General features: G+C 39.2%; 1 protein-coding gene across 4 annotated transcripts in view; it reads left to right on the top strand.

Annotated features, from left to right (window-relative positions):
• PPFIA1 (PTPRF interacting protein alpha 1) overlaps nt 1-23,577 on the top strand; it is a 54,037-nt gene extending 30,460 nt beyond the window's left edge. For 3 of the 4 annotated variants that reach the window (XM_082282901.1, XM_082282902.1, XM_082282900.1), the window contains exons 15-28: nt 663-886; nt 1,044-1,278; nt 4,502-4,653; nt 5,248-5,420; nt 5,548-5,641; nt 11,611-11,692; nt 11,815-12,015; nt 14,796-14,971; nt 15,065-15,162; nt 16,097-16,272; nt 16,818-16,886; nt 18,327-18,492; nt 19,748-19,818; nt 21,175-23,577. In XM_082282901.1, the coding sequence (XP_082139027.1) occupies nt 663-886; nt 1,044-1,278; nt 4,502-4,653; nt 5,248-5,420; nt 5,548-5,641; nt 11,611-11,692; nt 11,815-12,015; nt 14,796-14,971; nt 15,065-15,162; nt 16,097-16,272; nt 16,818-16,886; nt 18,327-18,492; nt 19,748-19,806 (1,905 nt within the window). In that variant the 3' untranslated portion in view covers nt 19,807-19,818; nt 21,175-23,577. The remainder of the gene's footprint in view (nt 1-662; nt 887-1,043; nt 1,279-4,501; nt 4,654-5,247; nt 5,421-5,547; nt 5,642-11,610; nt 11,693-11,814; nt 12,016-14,795; nt 14,972-15,064; nt 15,163-16,096; nt 16,273-16,817; nt 16,887-18,326; nt 18,493-19,747; nt 19,819-21,174) is intronic. The other variant, XM_082282903.1, reaches the window with a different exon arrangement.
• The last annotated feature ends 821 nt before the right edge of the window (nt 23,578-24,398 follow it).

Here is a 24,398-nt window from a genome sequence, read left to right as displayed (position 1 = left end):
AGACAGCACTGTGACAACAGAACAGATTAGCTCAATGCATGAGGCTAATCAGGTGAAAGGAGGTTTGAGAATTGGGAGTACTTGCCACTAAACTCCTGGATTTTATAGGTCCAGTGTTACCAACTCATGACCAGCTGCTGGTGTTTTTAATTGTTTGCAAATAGTTGCAAGACTGCGGTTCTGAACTCCAATTTTGGGGTTTTTTTTAGTTTTTGGTTTTGCTTTTAAATTTTGATAAGCCTGTAAAATACAATTTGAAACAGTTCTACTTTTGTGTCTGTACTCTTAACATATTACTGTTCTGCAAGCATTTCCAATTTCCTTTCAGGACACATAAGCACTCATTACATAAAACTGATTCCATAGTTCCCATGGAATTGATAGCAAAATTCTTCTGTAATTAAAAGTGTGTATAGCCAAAATATGTGATGGTATAATTGGCTCAATGAGCCTGTTTTGCATCTTCCAGTTAAATGAAATTTAAAAGTTTCCAACATTACAGCTTTTTTTTTTTTTACATTTCTCTAAACATTGCTGTCTTGATGGATGCATTCAGCATGTAAGTAGACTTACATAAATTATTTTAAATATCTTGATAAGCAGTAGAGATGTCGTGTTTTTCCCATTTGAGCTTGGATTTATTTTTTTATGGATTCTTGTAGGTTCAGACCCTGAACGAGCAGGATTGGGAGCGGGCCCAGCAAGCCAGTGTGTTGGCAAACGTGGCACAAGCATTTGAGAGTGATGTGGATGTGTCTGATGTGGAGGACGACAGGGAGACCATTTTCAGCTCAGTTGATCTGCTGTCACCAAGTGGTCAGGCTGATGCTCAGACTTTGGCCATAATGCTGCAGGAACAGTTGGATGCAATCAACAAAGAGATCAGGTACGGCCTGTCTGCTGTGGAGCTTTCGATAAAAATGACTCGGAAGATGGTAATTTCTCCATGTTTTTCTGCTAAATGCTGCTTCTTTCAAAGCCCCATTCTGTTTGTATGGCCCTTGTTGGAATGTCACGTTCCTCTGAGACTCTCTTTCCCCCAGACTGATCCAGGAGGAGAAGGAGAACACGGAGCAGCGCGCCGAGGAGATCGAGAGCAGGGTGGGCAGCGGCAGCCTGGACGCGCACGGCCGGTTCCGCTCCATGAGCTCCATCCCTCCCTCGTACGCCGGCGGGGCCCTGGCCGGCTCCTCCCCGCCCGGCAGCGGCCGCTCCACGCCGCGGCGCGTCCCGCACAGCCCGGCGCGGGAGGTGGACAGGCTGGGCATCATGACACTGGTGGGTATCCACGGCCTGCAGGTTCCTCGGGAGAGCCTTCCTTTGCTCTAGGAAACCGGTTGGTTCATTGCCCCTTCCTCTCCTGCTTACTCAGCTGTATTTTTCCTTCCTCTAGGTTTTTCTACTGCTTCCTTTCAACTTCTATAAAAAGTGTAAGATACATAATGATTAGGAAAAATGTTCAGAGCTCAAGTCTATTATTTGGTCAGCATCTCGTGCCTAAGTATTTATTCCTTCTGTTGTTACAGTCTTCCTTCAGACTCCTCTTTCTAGAAGAAATAATGTTTTCTTTTCAACCACTTTCTTCCTCTGCTTTAAACTTTATTTTTATTATTTTCCACTAAACATTCAGCTAAAAAATGATTTGCATGTTAATCTTGAAGATTGAGATGGTATCACTGCTGTTTGAATATTAATGAGTGCCAGTGTCTTGGTTTAGGCTGTTAAAGCCTGATAGGTGAAAGAAATATCTGTTAGACCTTGTAGGTGATAAAGAAGTTTAGTCTTAGGAGTTCAATAAGTAGAAAAAGATGTTTTCCTTCTTTTGATATTCTTATGAATTCTTAGGAAGATAAATCCTTCTAGGAGCTGCTTTATGCATGTAAACATATCTGTAAAAACAAGATACAAATTTTCCCCTTTCTTCTTTTTAAAGACATGTTAAACAAAATGAACAGTTAAAACCAAGTATTTCAGCTAAGTAATTTTGCTGGCTTTCTAAAATTGATGTGTACATATACCAAAAAGTCTCTTTTTTTCATAAAAGGGAGTAATTTTGCCTTCTTTGAATTAGAATAAAAATCACTGTACTAGCTCTAGCCATATATCCAGGGTCAAGCAGTCGTCTCCTAAGAAAAGCTATCAAAATTCAGAATGTGGAGTGCTTTATCTTCTAACATTTCACAATAATTAGTTAAGCTAAACACTTCTCATGCAGAAAACCATATACAAATTTAAGTAGCTCTTTTCCCCAAAACTAGATCAGGAGAACGTGTCTTGTCTGAAATCCATTGCAACCGAAGAAAAGTGAACTGTAATGAAGTTCACTTTAGATCATAATTGTGCATCAAAGTCACTTGGTCTAGTGTTTGCAGTTGTATTTGATGGGTTTTGTACCTGGCAACTGACTTGTGAAAGCTTGAAATCAAGAATTACAGATCAAGGGCTTTCTTTAAACTTTTGGAAGAGCTATCATGAATTACTGGACTGAGTTCTGCTGTGTCTTCCAGTATTTTAATAGAGAGTTGCATCAGTTTTTGATCATGTAGGCAAATTAGCTTAATGCCAGTGGTTATGCAGCTCAGTCAGTTGAAAGCCCCTCATGATTAAAAAGCATCAGCATGATAAATGGTGAAGCCTCTCTTGAGCAGTCCTTGTGGGCAGTTCATTCCATGTGGTGAACATTTTCATTTTTATGCTCATCAGATTTAATGGATGAAAGATCAGTGAGGGTAAAACAAGTCTGCAGTGCTTTGTCAAGAACTTGATGAGGAACTAGATCATCTTTAAAGGTCCCTTCTATCATTCAGTGAACTTATGATTTGTTAATGTGGTACTCTACAGTCAGATTGAACAAAACTTTCCATATTAATGCTGCGAAATTTACACGTTTTCTGAATCAAAAACAATTAAAAGTTGTCCTTTGCGGGAGGGAAACAACATCCCTCCCCCTTGTCCCACTTCAGAGGGGACCGACTTTATTTTTGGTTGCAGCCTTTTTAAATGATGAGAGCTATTAAACAAATTATCTAAATTTGGCTTTCGTCAGCACCAGTGTGAATAAGCTGTTTGTGTAACTCAGGGTTGCTGCCTTGCTCTGTGCACTGGCAGAGGTGAGCACTCCCTGGGGAGTGAGGTACAGTAGATGGAGGGTAAAATAAAAGTGGTGGTGAATTCCTGCTCAAACATTCCAGCACTTGAAAGTTGTAAAAAGAACAGAATCCTGTGACTGTATAGAAATGAGCTATTGTTGGCACTGTTTCACATTATTAAAGTATGGGCTGCTTTTTGTGCAGGGTAGGAAACAGCTGCAGGAATGCCAAGGTTGTGAGGAGGGACAAGTGCAGCTGATTTATTAAGGCTGCTGTGGCTGACCTGGAGGTCCAAGGCAGGTCCTTGCCTTTTCAAAGCAACACCTTGCACCCCACAGCACTTCTTTGGGGTTTTTTTGCTGCACGTATTTTGTGCTAATTTGCCTACGGTCCCAATACACTCAAACATCTCTGGTACTTTGGTAGATAACCAATTGTAAGTGTTTATTTTTTGCTTCCTTTTCCTCACTTCAGGGATACGTTTAAGTAATCTGTGATTTAAGGAGTACTTCATACCCAGTATCTCTCCGTGCCATTGTTGTAATTGTTGTTTATATTCTCCCTGAGATGTTTTGTCTGTACTAGTTGTCTTGGTCTGTGGTACAGTTTACAATAAATACAGCTTTTCCAAATTTCTTTTCTTTGCATGCGTCTGTCAGCCTAGTGATTTAAGGAAACACCGTAGAAAGGTAAAAATCTTTAGTTTATTTCATGGTGTGCCCCTTCATCTCCCTCCCTGTCTCCAAACTCATTAGTGGATAACAGGAACATAAAGCATTTACAGGGTAGCTCTGTAATAAAACAAGATTATGGTTTATCATTTTAGCCTAAGTATGGGTTTTGTTTTGTGGGTTTTCATGTTTGTTTGCCTGTTTTTGCTGGTGTGGAGGAGTGTGGTGCTGCTTTCTGTTTCAACCACTGCTTTGCAGTCTTCATGCATCAGTGCTTCATTTTAAAAGCTGTCAGTGCACACACAAATAAGTTATTCTTTCTGTTTCTCAAACTTTTGTAGCCAAAGGTGTGTAGAAACTGACTTCACGGAGTCAGTGATCTTGCTAATAACTCTTTTCACAGGTCTCTTATTTCTGTCTTTGCACTTGCTTAAACTGGTGACAGGTATATTCATTTTATGGTGCTGAAGGCATTACTTTAGTTCTTAGCCCTATAAATGAATAAAAGATAAGTGCTACTTTCTTGTGTCAGTAGCTAAGATTGAATTTAATAGTTTGTCACTGAAGGTAACAAGAAATTCAGAAAGAAATCAAGCAAAAAATAGGCAACAGCAGAATGGTAAGGGCAAGAGTAATCCTTTAATGCTGAAATAAGATTCTTTTTTTCATTGTTTTTTGTAGAGTTGGTATTGCCTTCATGTTTCAGCATTGCCCCTGAAATTTTCCTTCCTTTTCCATTAGTCTCCATCTTCCAGAGAAGAGGTACGAGACGACAAAACCACCATCAAATGTGAGACGTCGCCACCTTCCTCACCTCGGTCTTTGCGTCTGGACAGAGTCCAGAAAGGAGCTCTGCATACAGTGAGCCATGAAGATATCAGGGACATTAGGAAGTGAGTAGCTGGGAATCACTCAGACCTACCAGGAGCTCAGTGTCCCACAGCATCAGGGTAAAACCCCCAAACTGCAGAGCTGTTCAGCCTGTAGGGCTTTAGTCTGGGTCTTGAAGTGTTTCTCAAAAGCCAGGAGTGTGGACACCTAAATGGGTGACTGTGTTACATAAACATTAAGAATGTAGGTTCTGCTAATGCTTAGAAATGGCATCATGGGAAGTCTCTTGGTACTCCGAGTCTGTGTTAAGTGTGCTTCATGTCTGGGAAATAAAAAGTGTAACTTTCAACTCTTTAACTTGTAACTTAGCTGTAAATTGAGATATAACTTGCAAAATCGTCATCACTTGGATTGACAGATACTCTTTTCAGAGTTCCTAAGTATCTGAGATGGATTCCACTCAAGTATTTCAATCTTTGTCTGTCCCTTTCAGTCAAGAACTTGTACCATCAACATTTCTTTTCATAACTCATAAAAGCTGAAATTAAATGTCATTAGTGAGTCACTGAACTTTGAGTAACTCACACAGAACCCTGAATTTATCTCTGGTGAATTTGTTGTACATGGGCTCCTTTATGATGTTTTTTTTGGTACAGTTCAACAGGTTCACAAGATGGGCAAACAAGTAATCCTAGTAGCAGTAACAGCAGCCAAGATTCCCTTCACAAAGCCCCCAAAAAGAAGGGGATCAAATCCTCTATTGGCCGCCTGTTTGGCAAGAAGGAAAAGGGACGACCTGGACAAACAAGCAAGGAAGCTCTGGGACAAGGTTGGTTTGCTTTTTCTTACACAGTGAGAGATATGAGCTTGGAGGTTTGGTTTTACACATTCCTGATCAGTAATATTACAAAGGATTAAGTTAAGACTGACTTGAGTTTGGGGGGTTTTTTTTGTAGGTGGCATGGGAGAAGCAGATGGTTCCTCTCAGGATGCATTAGGTCTCAGCAAACTTGGAGGTCAGGCAGAGAAAAACAGGAAAATGCAGAAAAAGTAAGTTACCAGATATTTGGAATCCTGTGTTAATCATGTATTGCTTTGTTTAAAAATGCTGTGGTTTTATTTTTTAGTTTGGTTTTGGGGTATTTTTTTGCCTAATACGGTGCTGTGGTTAATAAGTGTCTGTAGATTTATTTTTTGTTACTATTTTTCCAGAACATTAATAGCAGCATGGGTCATGGTAAGTTTGAAAGGAATTTCAGCTGAAAACTTACTATTGGACTGCTGTAATAAAGAAATTCAGAGATAGAAGTGGACTCTTACCAAATCTCCCCCAAATTTATTATACTTAATACCTGCTTTGGGAGGGATTAAATATAATAAATTATAAATACCTTTGATTCAAATGGGAGATTTCCCAAAGTTGCTCTTGGCTGTTCTTTGCCCAGAGCGTGAAGGAATTGACAGAAGGGAAGCATGAGATGCTGTGTGCAGACATCCCTGTACATGAACTTGCTGGCTCCTTTCTCTGTCCCTTTGTGTTGCAGCTGCTGACAGCTTCTCTCTTCACTAATTTTTTCACTTCTGTTTGTCTGCTGAAATCTTTCTCCTTGCACCATATAGCCCTGATTTCTTCCATTTTTAAATCAATTGTGACTGTTCCTTTTTTATGGCACCTTGTATGCAATTACCTTTTCCTAGTCCAGAGAATTTTATCACTCTGTGCCAGAAAATCTTGAGTTTACTGCTCACCTTTTGAGTGTCTGTTTGCATGCTTTGTTGTTCCCAGACTTAGAACAGATGAAGCAAAGACTAATCATAGGGGAAAAACAGATACTGCTACTCGTAGAAATCCTGACTTGATGCTTATATGGCAGTACAGGAAACACTCATATTTATATAAGTAGGATCAGGCATTCCTTGCATTTTTTCCCCCAATGCTGAGCCTTAAACTTCTGCTGCTTCTGTTCTGTTCAGCTGTCAAAAAACTGATGAAGATCAGACTTTCCTTGCCTTCTGAAGACAGACAGTAAATATTGGAAAGAAAGGGTGCTAATTTTCCCTTTGAGAGAGATTTCTTGCAGTACCTAAGTTCTATTAACTAATAAGAATAATGCCTGGTGGCTGCTAATGAAAACCAGCAGTGTGTTGGTTTGAAAAGTTGGAATGGAATGTGGGTTTGTTTGGATAACAGAAGGCTCAGCTGTTTTTCTTCAGACTGCTACACTGAAGGCAATCATACATTATTATGATCTGGTATTTTCCCTTTTCTACAGTGCTTTAAAGTCATACCACGTCTTGGTTGAATAAATAGTTTTAGTCTGGTCATATCTAAATAGTGTTAAGGTCTGTTCTTTGAGCAATATAGGTATTTCTCAATACCAGCCACAAGTTTCATTCTCAAGTAAAACAATCCATACTGTCTTGCTTTAAGAAATGCAAAAAAGTGCAGTTGCAGATAAATCATGACTTTTCTTGTAAACATTCTGCTTTTCAAAAATGTACTGGTATTACTTAAAGTATAATTTATGGCTGCATGTTGTAGGTTGCTTAAAAGGCAGCTGTCTATATTAAACAGATGAAAACTTCTAGTTTGGAATTGCCTTCCCTAGCTCTTCAAACCCCCCTCTCCATCTCTTCTAGAGCCCCTTTAGGTACTGGAAGGGGCTCTAAGGTTTCCCTGGAGCCTTGTATTCTCTACCACTCAATGAAATTAATACAATCTAAATCTATCATTTGAAAAATCCCAGTAAGATGCTTTCATGCAGCTGTCTCAGGATCCTGAGGGGTATTCTGAACATGGGAAGCAATATTATCACAAGGGGTCAAAGATCCCTTGCTGCCTTCTTGAGATGCTCATTATCAAAAAGAAGTAGTAGTAAAGCTGCTCTGAATTACTTTTCACTTTGATTTTGGAGGAGGCTGGGTTAAAACAAATTCCAACTGACTGTTTGCTTGCAAAACCTTGTATTCAGCAAAAAGAATTCCAGCTACCTGAATGCTTGGAACAACGACAGCTCCTTCTATTTATAGCTGTCTCTAATCCCTATTTGCTCATTTATCTTTCTGATTTCTGCTTGCATGTGCACAAACAGGCTGAGGGCAGTGTTCAGTGTCTGCTAACAAAAACCTATTTATAGTTACAGAATTAAATTACAGTACACATTATTTGTCTGTTTTTGTATGCCTTTGAGTTCAGTTTAATCCTAGTTTTATATTTGTCCTTTATGATTTTATTTTCCTTTTGTTTACCATTTGATGTGGTAGTGCAAAATCAGGGTAAGTTTGTATTTATTTTTTAAGGATTGTTGTGCAAGTATGATAAATCTCGTTTGGATTTTTTAGCAATATATTAAAACCTCTGTCCTTTCTTAAAGTCAGATCATGAGAGGAAATAGTAAATTCAAAAGAATATGTTATGAAAATGTGTTGCTGAAATAAATCCAGTGTCACCTAGTTCAGTGTGAAAGCTAGTTTGGTGTCTTGTCTTAATTTGCATGGCGTGAGCTTTTATAGTGGAAATATTAAACCCTCTTAGATTAAATAAATTTTGTAATCTGGGGTTTGAAAGTTGCTTAGCAATAGTAGGTATTTGTGTTTCCAAGGTAGATGTACTTCTGTGAAACTGTTGTTTGGTGTTGACTAAAGCTAAGTCCTTTTTAGTGCTGTGTTCATCTTCTGTGTGAGCTGTAGTAGTGACGGTGTTTGCCACAACTGTGTTCGTGCTTTTCTGTGTACAGCACAACAAACTTAGTACTGTATTCAGCAAAAAGGAAGGCAACCCTAAATTTAAGATAACTTTCACACACAAAAGACTTGCTACATCCCTGAACTCAATCTAGAATAAGGATATTGACTTTCCCCTGATGTTCTGCCTATTTCCATCTCATGTTTTACAACTGTTTCTTCTCAGTTTTTATACCCTGAAGCTCTGTCACTTCCATCAGTATCACTCTCTTCCCCACACTGCAGTGTTTACTGTGTTCTGAACTTCTTCCAAATCAGTCCTCTTCAGTTCCATCCAAGAAATCTGGGATGCAGCACTCCCCTCTGGCTACGAGCTCTGGATGTATCCATTCCCATGCTGTCTTAATCCAGTGACGGAGTGAGGTTGCTCTGCGCTGCTTTGTTTTCCTTGTGGGGTGAGCGTGTGCTCTCCTGCCAAGAGCCCTGCTGAACACAGATCCTTCACACGGTCCCTAGAGGGTCTTGTGCACTCACTGCTGCATCAGGCACCACCTGCAGCTTTGACATCATTTCTCACTCCCTATGACCACAGCTTTTGTCCTCCCCAGCTGCTGTGAGATGCCTCTGGTATGTGTCTAACAACAAGCCTTCCCCCCTTGCAGCAGCGTGTTTGGGCTCCTGTTCCAAGGGAAGCTCAGCCAAGTTTTTTATTAAGTCTCCAGACATCTGTCCCTTGGTTTTGTCACCTATGAGTTATTCCAGTAGCCAGCTGCTCCTTTGGCATTCTTTTATCCTTCACAGGGCCAGGTTTATACCGCCTGTTGACTGGCACCATTGCAATATCTTTTTCCTCACAAAGATACGGGGCTGGGTTTTGCACCCATTTCCACCAGATCCACATCTGGTGTAATGGTTGGGCTCTGAGACTCAGTTGGCCTGGCAGTTGTGATCTTTCAGGGATGTGATCCCATATTACTGGAATGCAGCGAGTGTCTTGGTGGAGTTTGAAGGGAATAGTGGGAAAAGGGAAGTTCTCTGCTCTAGGAAAAAAACCATTGATGCATCATTTGCAGATGAAACAGCAGCTGCTTCTGAATTCTTCCTATGAGACATTTTGTGCCTGGGCTACATCTTGAGCTTGGGGGTTAATGATTTTCTGTGCAAGCAAGTTTTTTATCTCTTACTGCATATGAACAAATTCTGCAATTAATTTTCCACTTCATGGTTGCTTTCCTCTTTGGATCCATTGAATAATTTCTGCATAAAGTCATGTCATAAACATTTTTTTATTTGTTTCTATTTTTATGTGTTTTTCTCCATCACACAATTATTTTCTCCCTACAATACCAGCATGAGTTTCAAGTTTGCATCGTAACCTCTCCTTACATTTTTGATGTGTTCCTGGTATCCTACTCCAAAGGATTCACTGTTTCATGGTTACCATGAAGTACACAATGAGACTTAAAAACAACCAGAAATGACACTGATTTTCTCGGAACTCCACACAACACAACCACCAAAAAGGAAGGCAAAGACACCAATTTGGAAGTTAAACTACTTGGAAAAAACGTTGTGTTCCTTTCTGTCAAATACAGTATTAAGCATTTTATTCTGTTCTTACCGAGCAATGTTTCAGAGTATCTTATTAATTTATTTTTCTAATTTTTAAATCTTTACACAACAAAGAGAAGCAGAACTGAATGTGTTCAGGGCTAATTATTTGTGGAATTAATGTAACGTGTTCCACAGTAGCAGGGAAATAACTGATCCTTTATTCCCAATTTAGAAATATATGTATCTTTTTGAAGTGTACAAATATGTCTAAGCTTTTACAGTCTTCTTTGTTAGTGAAATTCAGCAGTTGAGCTGCTGACTGCTGAACACTGTTCCACCTTAATGGATGGATCCTAAAATGGTACCTAGTGTGGTTATTTGTAACCAGTTGTCTGGCAGTCCCTTCCTTCCTCCCCTTTTCCCATTGCTGGGAAGCACATTTAATTAGGATAAATTACTGGGAGGTTCTTCCAGAGCAATAGTAATTTATTGGTGTGCAGGTGGAGAAGTGCTATCTATTGATAAAGCAGTTGCTAGTATATTTATTACTTCATTGATTGCTTTTTAATATTTAGTTACCTACCAATATAACATGAGGATCCCAGGTATGTCTGAAAGAGCTGAATGCTGCATTTCCATTTTGTAGGAGTAGCAAAAAAGCTCCTTTTCTGTCAGTAATCACTCTTCAAGGTGCCTTGTGTATTTTAATACCTATAACTTCTAAAAATGCTGTCATCTTAGAGTATCCAGTGAGACAGTTCAGAAGGCAAGGAGATTTTATTTGATTTAAATAGTGAGAAAATGGTAAATACCTCATGTAGGATCTTGAATCTGTAGTATTGCTGCATATCTTAATTCTACACTTGCAGGCATGAATAAAGAATAGTAAAACCAGTCTAATTAGGTGAAGTTGTTTTTTCTGATTTTCAAAGGAGAATGAGCAGAGATTTAACCATATACAACTGGCTTTCAAAGGCAGTGTAAAAATGCTTTTTTTAGGCTTTCTCTGTGTTTTCAGCCAGGCATATCCAAGCAGCATTGCATGCTTATACCCACAGTGCTACGTTTTGTCCTTTGGTTTATCAAACATTGTTGGCAGCTTTTTATAGGGACCTTGTGAGCTTCCATTGTCTCTGGAAGCTGAATTGTTAATATGAAACTTCAGGCGCTTCTGTTTCAGAAGAACAAAGGAAATGGTGTCATCATGGGAGATGAAAGCCGAGTTTCAGTACACAGCCCTTCGGGATATAATTGCCAAACACAGCTCTGGTTGTGTGAAGCTGTCCCTGACGTTCTGACAGGCTGAAGTTCACCAGTGAAATGGTCCCTGTCCCAGGTTCCAGCCCTGACAGCCTGATGGACAGGGGTTTCTGATGTGTTCATGTGTTGCCACAGGTTTCAGATCTGCACACGCTGAGGAAAAATGACTGCTTTGGTTCAGCTTTGCTGAGCAGAAAACTGCAGCAGCTGACAATCTGATTGCCAAATAAGCCTGACATCTCTGCTTTGAGTTGGGAGTGTTGGGTAGAGTGTCAGTAGTGGCTTCAGACACCAGGTTCTGAAAGGCAAGATCCACATCTCTGCTGCTCTCAGATTTCCTGGCCGGTTCAGCTTTCATCCCTGTGTAGTCCCTGTACACGTGCTGTACCTGCCTGAGGGGGGTATCATACAAGGCTGGCTGGGAAAGGAATAAGCTAATTATTGGAAAGGAGACAGGGAGGCAAGTGCAGTGCTGACATTGTAACATCCATTATAACTAATGACTGTTTCTGTAACTGTAGGCACGAGTTGCTGGAGGAAGCCAGAAGACAAGGTTTGCCTTTTGCACAGTGGGATGGGCCCACTGTGGTGGTGTGGCTGGAGGTGAGTGGTCCTTCCAAAATTAATAAAAAGCCCCCTCAATGTACAGACGTGTAAAGACTGCGAGGGTTTGGAGGCAGGAATGTTTTCCATCTCCTGCTTACTTCCTTTTCTCTGTGTTGCAGCTGTGGGTGGGGATGCCAGCCTGGTACGTGGCAGCCTGCCGAGCCAATGTGAAAAGCGGTGCTATCATGTCAGCCCTGTCTGACACGGAAATCCAGCGGGAAATCGGGATCAGCAATCCCCTGCACAGGCTCAAGCTTAGGCTGGCCATCCAGGAAATCATGTCATTAACCAGCCCCTCTGCCCCTCCCACCTCAAGGACGGTAAGGAAACTCATCCAGCATTAAACACCTAGAAATTCCCAACATTTTACTGTAAACTTAAAACTGAGCTTCTATTAAGAATTTCTTGGAAAGGAATACATTATTTAAATATAGGCTGTTCCTTCCTTTCATGGAAATTAACCAAAGGGATAACTGCAGTTTTCTTTCTCGAGGAAAAGAGAAATTTATTTCAGTCTAAGTATGTAATCCAAAGTAGTTAGAGTACATGTTATTCACCTCATCTTTTGGCCTCCAGAGAATTTAAAATCCAGATGAAGCATACATGTCTGTACAGAAATTTGTGAGATAGCTGGAGGCTCTTTTAATGCAGCTATAAGGCCATTAACTCCAAATAATACAGGTGACATGAACTAGGAGTCACCTGTCTCTCTATAGTAAATTTAGGCACTTAATGGGAATTTTCTCTTGTGAGTCTGTCTGCCCTGCAGTCTAAAGTTCTTCCTGGGGTTATGTGCTAGACCACAAATGTATTTTTCAGATTAGAGCAGAGCTGAGTGTTTAGCCATTAATGAAGTCCTGTAAGCTGTTTCTGATGCTCAGTTTTGTTAATATCTGTGAAGAAGTTGATTCCTGTGGGTAGGCTTTTATTGCATGCCATGACTTTCAGTAGCTGTACCTGACTTAGAGACCATTGCTTTGCCCATGCCTGCTCCTTACATGTACCGATTGCTTATCTGTTCTGCAACCTCTCCTCTTTGTTACTGCTTTCCTTTCACTGGATGGGATTGATTCCCTGTGGGCTCATATTAGACCACGGGAAATGTCTGGGTAACACATGAAGAGATGGAAAATCTTACAGCCACACAACAAACGGTTAGTTTACAGTGTTGCCACTTCTCTTCCTTAGAGTGCTTTTCCCACTTCTTGAACATTTGAATCAAGTACCTTTTGGTCTTTTTTTTTTTTTGGTCTTTTTTTTTTTTTTCTTCAAAATAACGCACTAAAATTCTGGATCATTGCTTCTTCTAATTATTAACCTTGCAATCTGCATCTTGATAGCTTTTTTTCCAGAAGGGAGGAAAAAAAAAAAATCAACGTTGATAAGATTGTAAACAAAATTCTGATCTGTAAAATGGAGCTCTGACTTGATTGACAAATAGACAAATTGAATTATTGGTGCAGAAATTTCTTCTCTCCAGAAACTTAATCAGTAGATGGGGTTTGCAACTTCTCATACAAAAATAAATGCCTTGTGTATAATTTTTTACATTGCATGATGCTTGCTTTATCTAGATCCTTTGGTATGCAGTAGATTTAGAGTCTTGCAGTGCACCGTTAACTTTGACCTCCTTACTAAACTTAACCACTAATATGTGTGTGTTCTTTTGCTTTCCTAACCACCTAACAGGAAGATGAGGAGGGAAGCTGGGCTCAGGTTGGAAACTTTATCTAATATTATGGACTGTATGTAAACTGTCACAATCATTAGAGCATGAAAGAACCTGTTTTTCCTTTAGACCAGCAGCTTTTAGTGATTCTGGGTGTGACCTGGGGAGTGGGAGAGGGGGAAGCTGCAGGCTTATCTCTGTACAATGCACACTTGGGAAATACATGTGATTTAAATATTTTAATGTTTTGGTGGGGGGTGGCTCTCTGGGGAAGCCAGAATTCCTAGAGGAATATCTGCTCTGTGCAGAAAGTCCCTGTCCAACCCAGCCACCATCCCAGGTGTGCCACAAGATACCCTGGGCTTGGATGGTTAAGTAGATTTCTATGCACTAATTCTGTAATCCCCCTTGATTAATTGTTTTGCCTTAAAGTGGTGGCAAATCCTAATTGTATTTTCAGGCATTGATGTAGCTGAGTATTTATACAGGGATATAAACAAAACTTGGGGTTTACCCGTGATCCATACCTTTGGACAGTACAGGCTCTTCTTGCTAGGCTGCCCTCCATCTTAAACCTGGTTTAAGTCCCATTAACTACATCTCAGCTATTCATTTGTTGATTGTCAGTGGTAACAAGCCCAGAGTAAGGAGCTCTTTGACTCTTCTACCTTCTGATGGCTTAGGTGCATTTCCCTGTGGCCTTGCTCCTTTCTGGAAGGTGCTTCCTCTAGAGGAGAAATAAAGCTTTTGACTTTTAACAGAAAAATCTCAATTATTACACTTTTGAAAAAAGGAGCTTCTGGGTTTTGTTGCTCAAGGAGTGATTAGATATACAGTTAGAAACTCTCATCTTTATAGATGTTTTCTCTACAAAAATGCCTGGTGATTTGCAGATCAAAACTGTAATGGGAAAAGTCTTTAGGATAAGGACTAGCATTTAGAATGGCTTGTTCTTCAGTTTTATCAGTTTCTGAAAATAGCTAACTGTCTTTAAAAAGGCCTGCAGTTATTTTTCGGATATCTTTTCTTTATAAAGTCACATGAAAAATAAGATCCCCCCCCCCCCCCCCCAGTTTTCAAGAGAGAGAGTATTTGCAACATCTCAACACAATGAAATTCTATGGCTTTTGCTATCCAACCATGCAGATCAGTATTTTTAAAAATTTTATTACCTCTTGCATATTTTGTCATGCTATTTCTTGATATAAATTGAGGCAGTTTTACTTGCTGATCTGAATATCTGAACCTGCTTTTCTCCACGAGGGTGACTTGTTTGGAAAACATACACGTAGTATTCAGTATTCTGATGTGCTTATCTTTGCAGGCTAAGAATTAAATAAGCAATTTCTTTAAAATAGGCTGTCTAAAGTAGCTTTTCTTTTTTCATTTCTCATTTCAATAAGCTTGTTCCTTAATTTTTTTTCAAACCAGACATTAGCCTATGGTGACATGAACCACGAGTGGATTGGCAACGAGTGGCTCCCGAGCCTGGGGCTCCCTCAGTACCGCAGCTACTTCATGGAATGTCTGGTGGATGCTCGGATGCTGGATCACTTAACTAAAAAAGACCTGCGTGGGCAGCTGAAAATGGTGGACAGCTTCCACAGGTAAAGAGGCTTAAGCTGGAGACCTCACCCACAGGAAGTGTTTCCATTATCTCTAAATATTTGTTCCAATTTTTTTTCCTCTGGTCCAAACAGAAACAGTTTTCAGTGTGGAATTATGTGCCTCCGAAGACTGAATTATGACCGAAAAGAGCTGGAAAGAAAAAGAGAAGAAAGCCAGAATGAAATTAAAGGTTAGTGTATTGTCTTCACCTCAGTCTGATTCTGCCATGTTTTCACTGATCAGCCTCAAAATTTCATTAACAAAGGAAAGGCTTTAGAGGAAGGAATCACTTATAAAATATCAAGTGTTAAATGCACAAGGCGTCTGGATGTAGGCACTGAACACTGAATGATAAAACACATCATTAAATCATTTACTTGTGCTACTTGTGAACATTTTTGAAACTCATACTGCTCTGAAGTTTGAAACGAAATGTTTTAGGAGAATGAGAGTTAAGAACATGCTTTTGGGTGGCTTTTTTTTCTTTATTTTCTTCTTTTCCCCCTGTTTTGACATAACTTTACATCTGCATCATTTTGCTGTTGCTTGTGGCTGGTAATTTTTATTACCCAGCAGTTGATGAAAAAATATCCAAGTGACTTAGGTATTTATGTCTTCCAGATTCATGGTGATTATTGAACAAGAGAGAAGGAATAAGAGAAAGCAGGGTGGGAATTCATGGTTTTCCAAGACTTCCCATAGAAATTTTTTCCCTGCCTAATATCAGAAGCATTTTCTGATATCTGAGTCTAAAATTTGCTTAGAATGTTCTGTGCCTGCTCTTTCCTTTTAAAGCATTGATACCTTTTGGTGGTTAATTTGCTAATTGTGCCTGAGAACATTCCCAGGAATCACAACTAACTGGCAGCAAACAAGCCAGGGCTGTGGCTGGTAGGTTGTTTTTAGCCTCCCAAATGGAATGGATGCATCTCTTGCCCCTGGGAAATTTCTCCTTGGAATATTTAAGTCTAAACTGTTAGGGTGTGAAACACCTCCCAGCAGACTTCTAATACGTATTACTTTCCACTCCAAGCCAATCCAGTCATCCAGTTCATGACTGTGGCTGATTTGGTTCAGAGAAATGGTGTTATAATGAATCTGGCACTGTGTTTTTGCCTCCCTAGATGTCCTTGTGTGGAGCAATGAGAGGATGATCCACTGGGTCATGTCCATCGGCCTTAAGGAATACGCGAACAACCTGATCGAGAGCGGAGTTCACGGTGCACTTGTGGCCTTAGATGAATCCTTTGATTACAATGCATTAGCTCTCCTGCTGCAAATCCCCACTCAAAACACACAAGTAAGCAAGGAGGAGGTGCTTTAGGCCTCTGGGAAGGTTAAAAATGGAGCTGATTGCTTTTTTTCACAGTTAAGAGCATCTAGAAACTTCAGCAATGGAAAGTTGTCCATTGTCATGCAAGAGAAAAACTTTAAATCGTGCCTTTGTAATAGTTCTCTAGTTGTTAATAACAATTCTCATTGGTAAATTTGCTTGAGAAAAAATCATTAATATTTATGTTAGTATTTTCCTCATAGCCCATCTTCACAACAGTAGTGTGAAACTCATCATTTTTGTTGTTTGCTAGTTTTTACTCTGAAATAACTAAGTTTGAGCCAGAATCATGAACTTTCGTGTTGCAACTAAAGGAGAGCTGTTAAGTCTTCCTTAAATTTTTAATAAGTTACAAATTAAACTGTAACTTTTCAAGTACGAAGTATGTTTGTTAATCTGATAAGAAAGCATTAAACAATTTGGGTCCTATTAAATTTTTAAAATCATTTATAGGTTACTAATTGCTAATCTTTTGTAATTAACTTCCATTTCTTTCATACCACAAACTTCAGGCTCGTGCTGTTCTGGAGAGGGAATTCAATAACCTTCTTGCTATGGGCACTGACAGAAGACTTGATGAAGTAAGTTACTCAAGTTGTTGACCCATTTTACAGTCCTGGAAACTTTATCAGACCTGCTCAGTGAAAGAATTTAGCTTGAACCTCTTTAAGCTTTTGACAGAATAGTGACAGAAACCTTAACGTGAAATTCCCTGTCCCTGATGTTTTCTAAATACAGCAGGGTTTGTATATTTTGGTAAGATGCCTTTGAATATGAAAGTATTGGAAAGATTTGCAAATTTGGTTTTGTAGCTCGTGTGGTTAATGTCTAATAGCAGCACTTTGGGCTGAATCCTCTTTATCTAAAATATGGGAAAATGAGCGATCAGCATTGCAGATGAACAAGCTGTGATAGAGAAAGGCACTTTATCCTAAAGAGCAGTATTTCAAAGAGCTTCGAGGGGCTTTTAAGAAATCTCATGTTAATTTTGATTCATACTGCTGCAGAAGACCAGTAATTTCTGTTGGGCAGCCTGTGATCTTACTGTATAAACTGCATCAAAATGAGTATAAAGCTTTCTAAGTGTGAGGCTGTTTTGTGCACCCACAGCACAGATGAGAGAGTGTTCCATCTTTAACCTTTTAAGTTGCTCAGTGAACAGATTCAAGTTGATGTTACTTCCCCAGGAGAATCTTAATTAACTCCATGTTGCCTCATCTTTGGTGCTGATGGGAGTTGATGTGGTAGCACATGTAGGCAAAAGTGGTCCAGATTAAGGCTGAAGTGGAAAAACCCTTCTGTGGTAAACCTCAGCTCAGGAAACCAGTCTCAAAAACATTGCTGCTGGGATGAGGAAGAGGACAGGGGAAGGGGAAGCTCCTGACTGCTCTGTTCCCATGTGCATCTCTACCAAGATTTTAATAACTCATCAGAAAGCAGCTTGATGGTTTTCTGAAGTATTTTTCATGGAGATTTCAAACTGCAAAAGGAGCTTTGAGGGAACGGATGTTTGCTCTGTTCTAGTGGCACAGGGCAGTTTGATCATCAAGATCTCTTCAAATAATGTAGGCACTTATCTCCTAATTGTACAAGGGAATAAATGTGAGCTAAAACAGCATTCGAAGGATTGAACTGTTTCTAAATGGGAAGCTGGCAAATGGAGCTGCCCAGTGGGAATATTTGCACTGACACAATACTTTCTCTGACAAAGATGTTTTTGGAAGTGGGACTTAATGCTGCACTTACTAAATACAGTTTATATTTCTGAGGTGGGAATATTGCTTGAAAGATGCAGATGTATTAATGGGGAAAGGAGAATGCACTTGGGTAATTAAGTTACATTTACCTAAGTGCTTAAGGAAAACCCTGCTTGGCAGTGTATTTAATACACTTACTTTTTATTTCCTCACAATCACCTCCTTCAGTGGTGATACATTTAGTTAAGTTTGTCAGTAATCCTTTTAATGTCAGTAACAATCCCACACTTTTTGCACTGCTAATGTTGTTTGTCAATATGACAGGATGATGATAAGAGCTTTAGGAGAGCACCTTCGTGGAGAAAGAAGTTTAGACCAAAGGACATAAGAGGTTTAGCTGCTGGATCAGCAGAGACTCTTCCTGCAAATTTCAGAGTTACAACCTCAATGTCTTCACCCTCTATGCAGCCAAAGAAGATGCAGATTGATGGTATTGATTTTGTATAATTTTAAGCATGATGTGCTTTTTTTGCCTGAGATTCCAGGGGAATTAAGTTCAAATGACTTTTTTGCTGCATAAAAGCATCTGCCTTGTGCATGGTTGTATTTATAACACTGTGTTTAACCATAGGGTGCTTTGTCATTTCAGGAAGCTGTACTAGAGGTGGAGTTTCTTTTTTTACGTCACTAGAGTAACAAAATGAGAATCATAGCTAGAAATAAATGTAATTTAAAGTAGAGAAATAAAATGACAGCTTAGTAAGGAGTTTTTGAATCACATGATGCATAATTTCTAATTGGCAGCAATTAGACCAATATGAGCCCCATTTCTGAAATGCAATAAAATGCATTCAAAAATGATGTGAGTAAACCCCCTCAGATAATTTAGAGATTAGTAAAACTTGAGTAACCAGGTCCATTACCCCTCCTGCAGTGGCCACTTCAGTATTGAGCATACTTGAAATCAGTTTCATTCATTGCTGTGTACTTAATGATCTTTGTGTATATGTGTGCACACACAGATATGAATTTAAAAAAACCCAAACCAACAAAAGCAGACCCCAGAAATCCCACCTGGAAGTGGAAGTTGATCACCTGTCACATGAGGGATCCTGTCTGTTTAAAAACCGTCTCTGTAGCAACATAAGAATAAACTTTGACTTGAATTTAGTTTACAAGAGACAAGTAGAAACAAATATAAAATGTTTTTTATTGGAACAGACAGGGTGAGAACACAATCTGTCAGAGTTGCCTCAGGTTCTGAAAACGCTTTTTTATTCATAAAGCTCAAAAACCCAATTTTTGCATCTGATGCTACTCTCAGTAAGCTCTTCTCAATTTTAGATACTGTCACTAGCACAAAATATTGTCCAGAATTCATGTGGAAAATTCTCTAAGTGAAAGTAAATTGAGTCTTTACCATGTAAAACCACTTTCTTTGTTAAATATTAAATATTTGCAAACTACATAAAGTAGTAAATAACTTACAAAATCACCTTTGCCAATTTCTGGGTGCTAGTTGGCACGCAGGTCTTTCTTTAGAATTCTTTTTTGTTAGCCCCTGGAACAAGAAGTGGTTAATATACAAACTGTAAAATAAATTCTGCTTTTCTAACTTGTAACCTTAGAGTTGGGTGAGTACCAAAGCTGTAATCACCATTGCTGTGGAGGGGTTGTTTTTTTTTTTTTTTGAAAACTAACATGCATGCTGTGTTCTGCATGTCTTCCCATGCTTCTTGGAATAGGCAGTGTATCAGGAACACAAAGATTGGATTCTGCTACAGTAAGGACCTACTCCTGTTAAAGCCTTCTCCTGGTGAGTAAAGCTGATAGGAATAACACTAAAGCAGCTATTTGTGAAATAAAACAGCAGGGATTTTACTACAGTGGTTTTACACACTTAGAAAACAGTCCAGGTTTTGAGGGTAGGTTGTCATATTGAAAATCCAGAGTTTATTTCCTACAACAAAGACTGAGTGTGTAAATAGTGGGTTTTGTCAGTACTGTATTCTTGTGAGGGTTTTTAAACAGCCTCAAAAAGAACCTGTGCTAAATAGCTCTGTAGAAAATGCTGGAATCAGAGGTTGGATGAAACACAGCTAGTGGAAGTGGGGAGGGGGGGAAGAGAATAAATTAGGAATGGAAAGGAAAGAAAACAATCCAGTGTGTGACATTGCAGCTCAGATTGTTGATCTCTGAGTCTTTGCTTGGTCTGAGTGGTCCCACTAAAACATGCTTCAGTATTGAATTGTCACAGGGAAAACTGCAGTTTCCCAGTTCCTGGACAGTCCATGCCACTGTGATTGCTTAGGCTGGCTGGCTGGATTTAGCTACCTGCAGCCTAAATTTGGGGAGCTGGGGGCAGTGCTGCCAATAAAAGGCAGCTTGATGTGTTGTAACATGAAATCCACGTACTCTGGCTTGTGAAAGATCAGTCTGGAATGTTTCTGCAGCAGCCTCTGCTGTATTTTCTTATGGCACAGTACTGATTCTGATTCTCTGATTTTGCAAGCAAGTCAGGAAACTGATCCTTTTTTTTTTTTTTTTTTTTTTTTTTAAACTATAATGAATTTTTAAAAATCAATTCAGTGGATGTTTCCCCCTCACTGGTATCTTTCATAGACTGTAAATTATCTTTTCTGCTTGCAACTTCTTTCTTCTTACTGGTAGCATCCCTTCCAACTCATGTATTTGCTTCTTCAAATTCAGAACCTTTTTGCATGTATGAGTTGAGTTCTAAGGAGTTCTTACATATGAAATGCTGAGAGAGGAAACTTGCGTGTAGCAACTCAGGCCATGTGAGTGTGTCAGTTCATAATCTCAGGGGCTCTCTTAAAGTATTATTAGTTGCAAGAAACCGAAGTTTTAAGTCTCCTCTCCCCCAGATTCTTCTCCCTGGTTCAGGATTTTCTGTAGTCAGATGACGTGGGATGGAAATCCTCGAGGCAGAAATATTTGCCCTCATTGCTTTACTTTGCACTGAAGCTGGAGATTGCAGGAGGCAACAAAATTATATCCAGCGTGGCATGGCAGTAATTCAGTGCATGTCTGCTGCACTGCTGAGCTGTTTGTGAGAATCTTGGAAGGAAATGTTGGTTAAAAACTGCTAATGGAATCTTTTGTGTTTTGTTTTTTGTTTTTTGTGTGTTGTTTTTGTTTGTTGTTTTTACAGTTTACCCACACTATTTCTACCGGTGATATGCAGCATTTTGAACATTTGGAACCCTTAACCTGTTAATACTTGTTAAATGGACACTTTGAGATATTTTATTACAGAGTTTTTAATTAGCAAATAAATTCATGAGTACTATAGAGAAAATATTTTAGAATCTAAATGTTTCTTATATTTATGTGACTTCTCATTTATATAGTTACTTACTTTTTCTGTTTCTATTCAGTCTACAAATCAAATCATTGCTGATTTTTTTATTCTAATTTTAGTCTTTCCAACTGAATGTACTGTAATGCTTGTATGTATATGTCCCTATGAGCAATATAGGGTTTTTGTAAATTATGCAGTTACTGTAATTATCATTGTTTTTTAATAATGAAACTGAAGGTGAAAAGGATTTTAATACCTTTGTAAAAGTATCATGACACCGAGCAGTATATATTTTGTCTTTTGGAGCTCTTAGCTTAGATCTGAAAACAAGTCCAGCTTTTTTTCAGGTGAGCCTTTGTTGACGTAGGAGGGACGGTACACGAGCGTTGTTCTTCTCAGAGCTGTACCTTTCCACACAGAGGATGTGTCAAGTAGTGGCAATTTGTCTTTATTTAAAGTAGAACTTGTTTGCAAAGCTGGGAGGAGCTCCTAACCCTGCGGGACACGTTGGAGGAGCGATTGCCTCAGTGGTAACAGCCCGTGCTGTATTTGTATCGCGGCTCTTCGCAGTGACTGAAAACAAGCCATAAACCAAGGACTGCTTTTAGTTTTGCTTTTCCTCACCTGAGGAAGATAGACTTCATAATGATTCCTGGTCGTGAGCCACAGGCCACAGAGAGGTTTTTTTTGTCCTAGACCTTTTTGCTTGAAAACACTTGGTGGAAAGATGCTGGTGGAACCAGTTTTAATGGACCAATCCTAAAGCACTGCAGCCTCCTGTCAAATGAGTAGTGAAAGATGAAGGTACAATGATGGGCTGAAAAAAGCAGTGCATCTTCTAATAAAGGCCTTACTTTTCTTATGTAAGTCATCCTATGTGTTTTGTAAACTTGTTCTAAAGACTTGTCTGGACTTTGATTTTGATGGTTGTAGCCATTTTGGACTGTATGAGTAGAAAATGTATCTGACACTTGTAAATGGCATATTAAAAAGCCAGCAAGAATCTGTTCAGATGGTGCATTATTTATTATGCAACTATATATATAGCATGTCTTTTTTCTTATTTTGTTTTCCACTTTTAACTTGCTTGTAAAACTGAAATCCATTGTTACTGTTCTGTTTTTCTATTAATCTTTTGTGTATTTTCAGATTATGTAACAATATGTACAGTCTACTTTTGAACTATTTTTATCACAGTATTATTTATTGCTTTCTTTCAATAAAGTACTGATGCATTTTCCACTGCCAATAAAACACTATGGAAAAGCTAAGATCTAATTGTATGCAGGCAGAAACTTTTGCAGTGAGTGGATATTGTCAATAAAGCATCTTAATGATTGTTTGCTGCCCTATAGATCTGGTTTCAAATGATGACCTTTCGCTAGTAGCAAAAATATTCCGTTCAATGGGACATTTTCTTTGGAAGTGTTCGAGTTCACATGCACTAACACCAGTTTTCTGGAAAAAAACTGCTTTATTGCCTACTTCTACTCATAGTTAGAGCTATGATTTGCTTTTTAAAATAGTAAACCAGACCTGTCATACAACTTCAGTGTATTCTGGTCCACATGATGAAGATGGAAGTGCTGTTCTAGACTGCACCAACAGTTGCTTTGGTAATAAAATGGGATCGTGACCATAGTGATATTTGGGGAGAAACATACGCATCAAGGGAACCAGTGCAAAATGGGGTCACAGTAGGGCTGTTCATGTCAATTTTGATATATCTGTAAACCATTTCGTTGAGTAGAAGACAGAAGGATAAAGTTGCAGGATACTGGAAGCAGTAGTGAAGCATATTTCATCAGGTCCTCAACAGCAGGATCTGGAATGCCTGGAGAATCACTGCCATGGATGCTCCAAACCTTGTTCAGTAATGCATCTCTGTTTGTCTGGCTTGTCTGTACGAGTTGCTGTCTGTTCATTTGCAGTCTTCTTTTATATTCTCAGAGAATCTATCTTTCTAGAAAAAACTAAAATGAAACTGCAGAAGGAAATCCTGACTCACTGCTCAGCTAAACTTTGCTGTTTAGAGAAACCTTGCCTAGGCGTTGCTGGTCACTGATGTGATAGTAGGTGTTCAAAGTCATGTATTGTTGCTTCTCAAAAGTGAAACCAATGCGGGATAGACTTGTAAAATGTGAACAGAAACTGCGTTTATTATTTTGAGGCTGTAAAACCTTAACTGTTATGGAACAATGGAACTGACATGAGAGGTAGAATAAATGAGTGAAATGGCAAAAGCTTTCACGAACTGGCCAAACTGTGTGGTGACTTCCTTCTCAGTTACACAGCAGAGCTGTGCTGGAGAAATCCAGAAAAACGTGTCTTGCTCAATTTTAATAACTCCCACACACCCCGCTGAAAGAAAGCTGCACATGGAAAAGGCACCTGGGTTTGTTACAGTGATCTTTAGATAACACTTGATTAAATACAATGTCTTATAAATTGCCAAATGTCTCTAATGGCTTTAGTTGGAAAGAGGGCTGAAAAAATTAAACTATGCATTCTGTCTGCATGCTTCAGAATTATCTGAGTGAACTTTAAACTTGCAATTTTTGCATGTTTAAAGGACGGGGAATCTCAAAACAGATGTTTGAACTCTGTCTTTTGAACTGCTATAGCAGTGTCATGTGGGAAGTGGTGATTTATCATGCCAAGATTTGGAGAACAGGTAAAGCAGTAGTTCAAAGCAGAATGTATTTTTGGAACTTGGTGTAGGCTAAAGATTGAGAGGGAGGGGCAGGAAAATTAATTTTCAGGTGAATGAAAACTGACATTCTGTGGTTGGGGGTGGTACTTTTTAAAGAAACAAAAGAATCACTTTGCCTTTAAAATCAAAGTTTTTCACTTCCCATTGTCAGGGTTGTAGCTTTGGTGCACAAGTTATTCTACATTTTATTAATTTCATTTTTTGTTAATAGTAGGGGACTTGGGGGGGGGGGAAGGGCAATTGTAGTTAGGTAGCAGTACCGTGTGGTTTTATATGGGATGTTGGAACAGATGGGTGAAAAGTGATACATAAATGTGGTTTATATTCCTACCTGTACATGGGAGGGACAGGTAGAAGTACT

This window comes from Coloeus monedula (genome assembly GCF_965178545.1).
Source record: "Coloeus monedula genome assembly, chromosome: 6".
In the NCBI taxonomy this organism is placed as follows: Eukaryota; Metazoa; Chordata; class Aves; order Passeriformes; family Corvidae; genus Coloeus; species Coloeus monedula.
The sequence above is the reverse complement of the archived record's forward strand: the minus strand, read 5'-3'. Positions and strand labels throughout refer to the sequence as shown.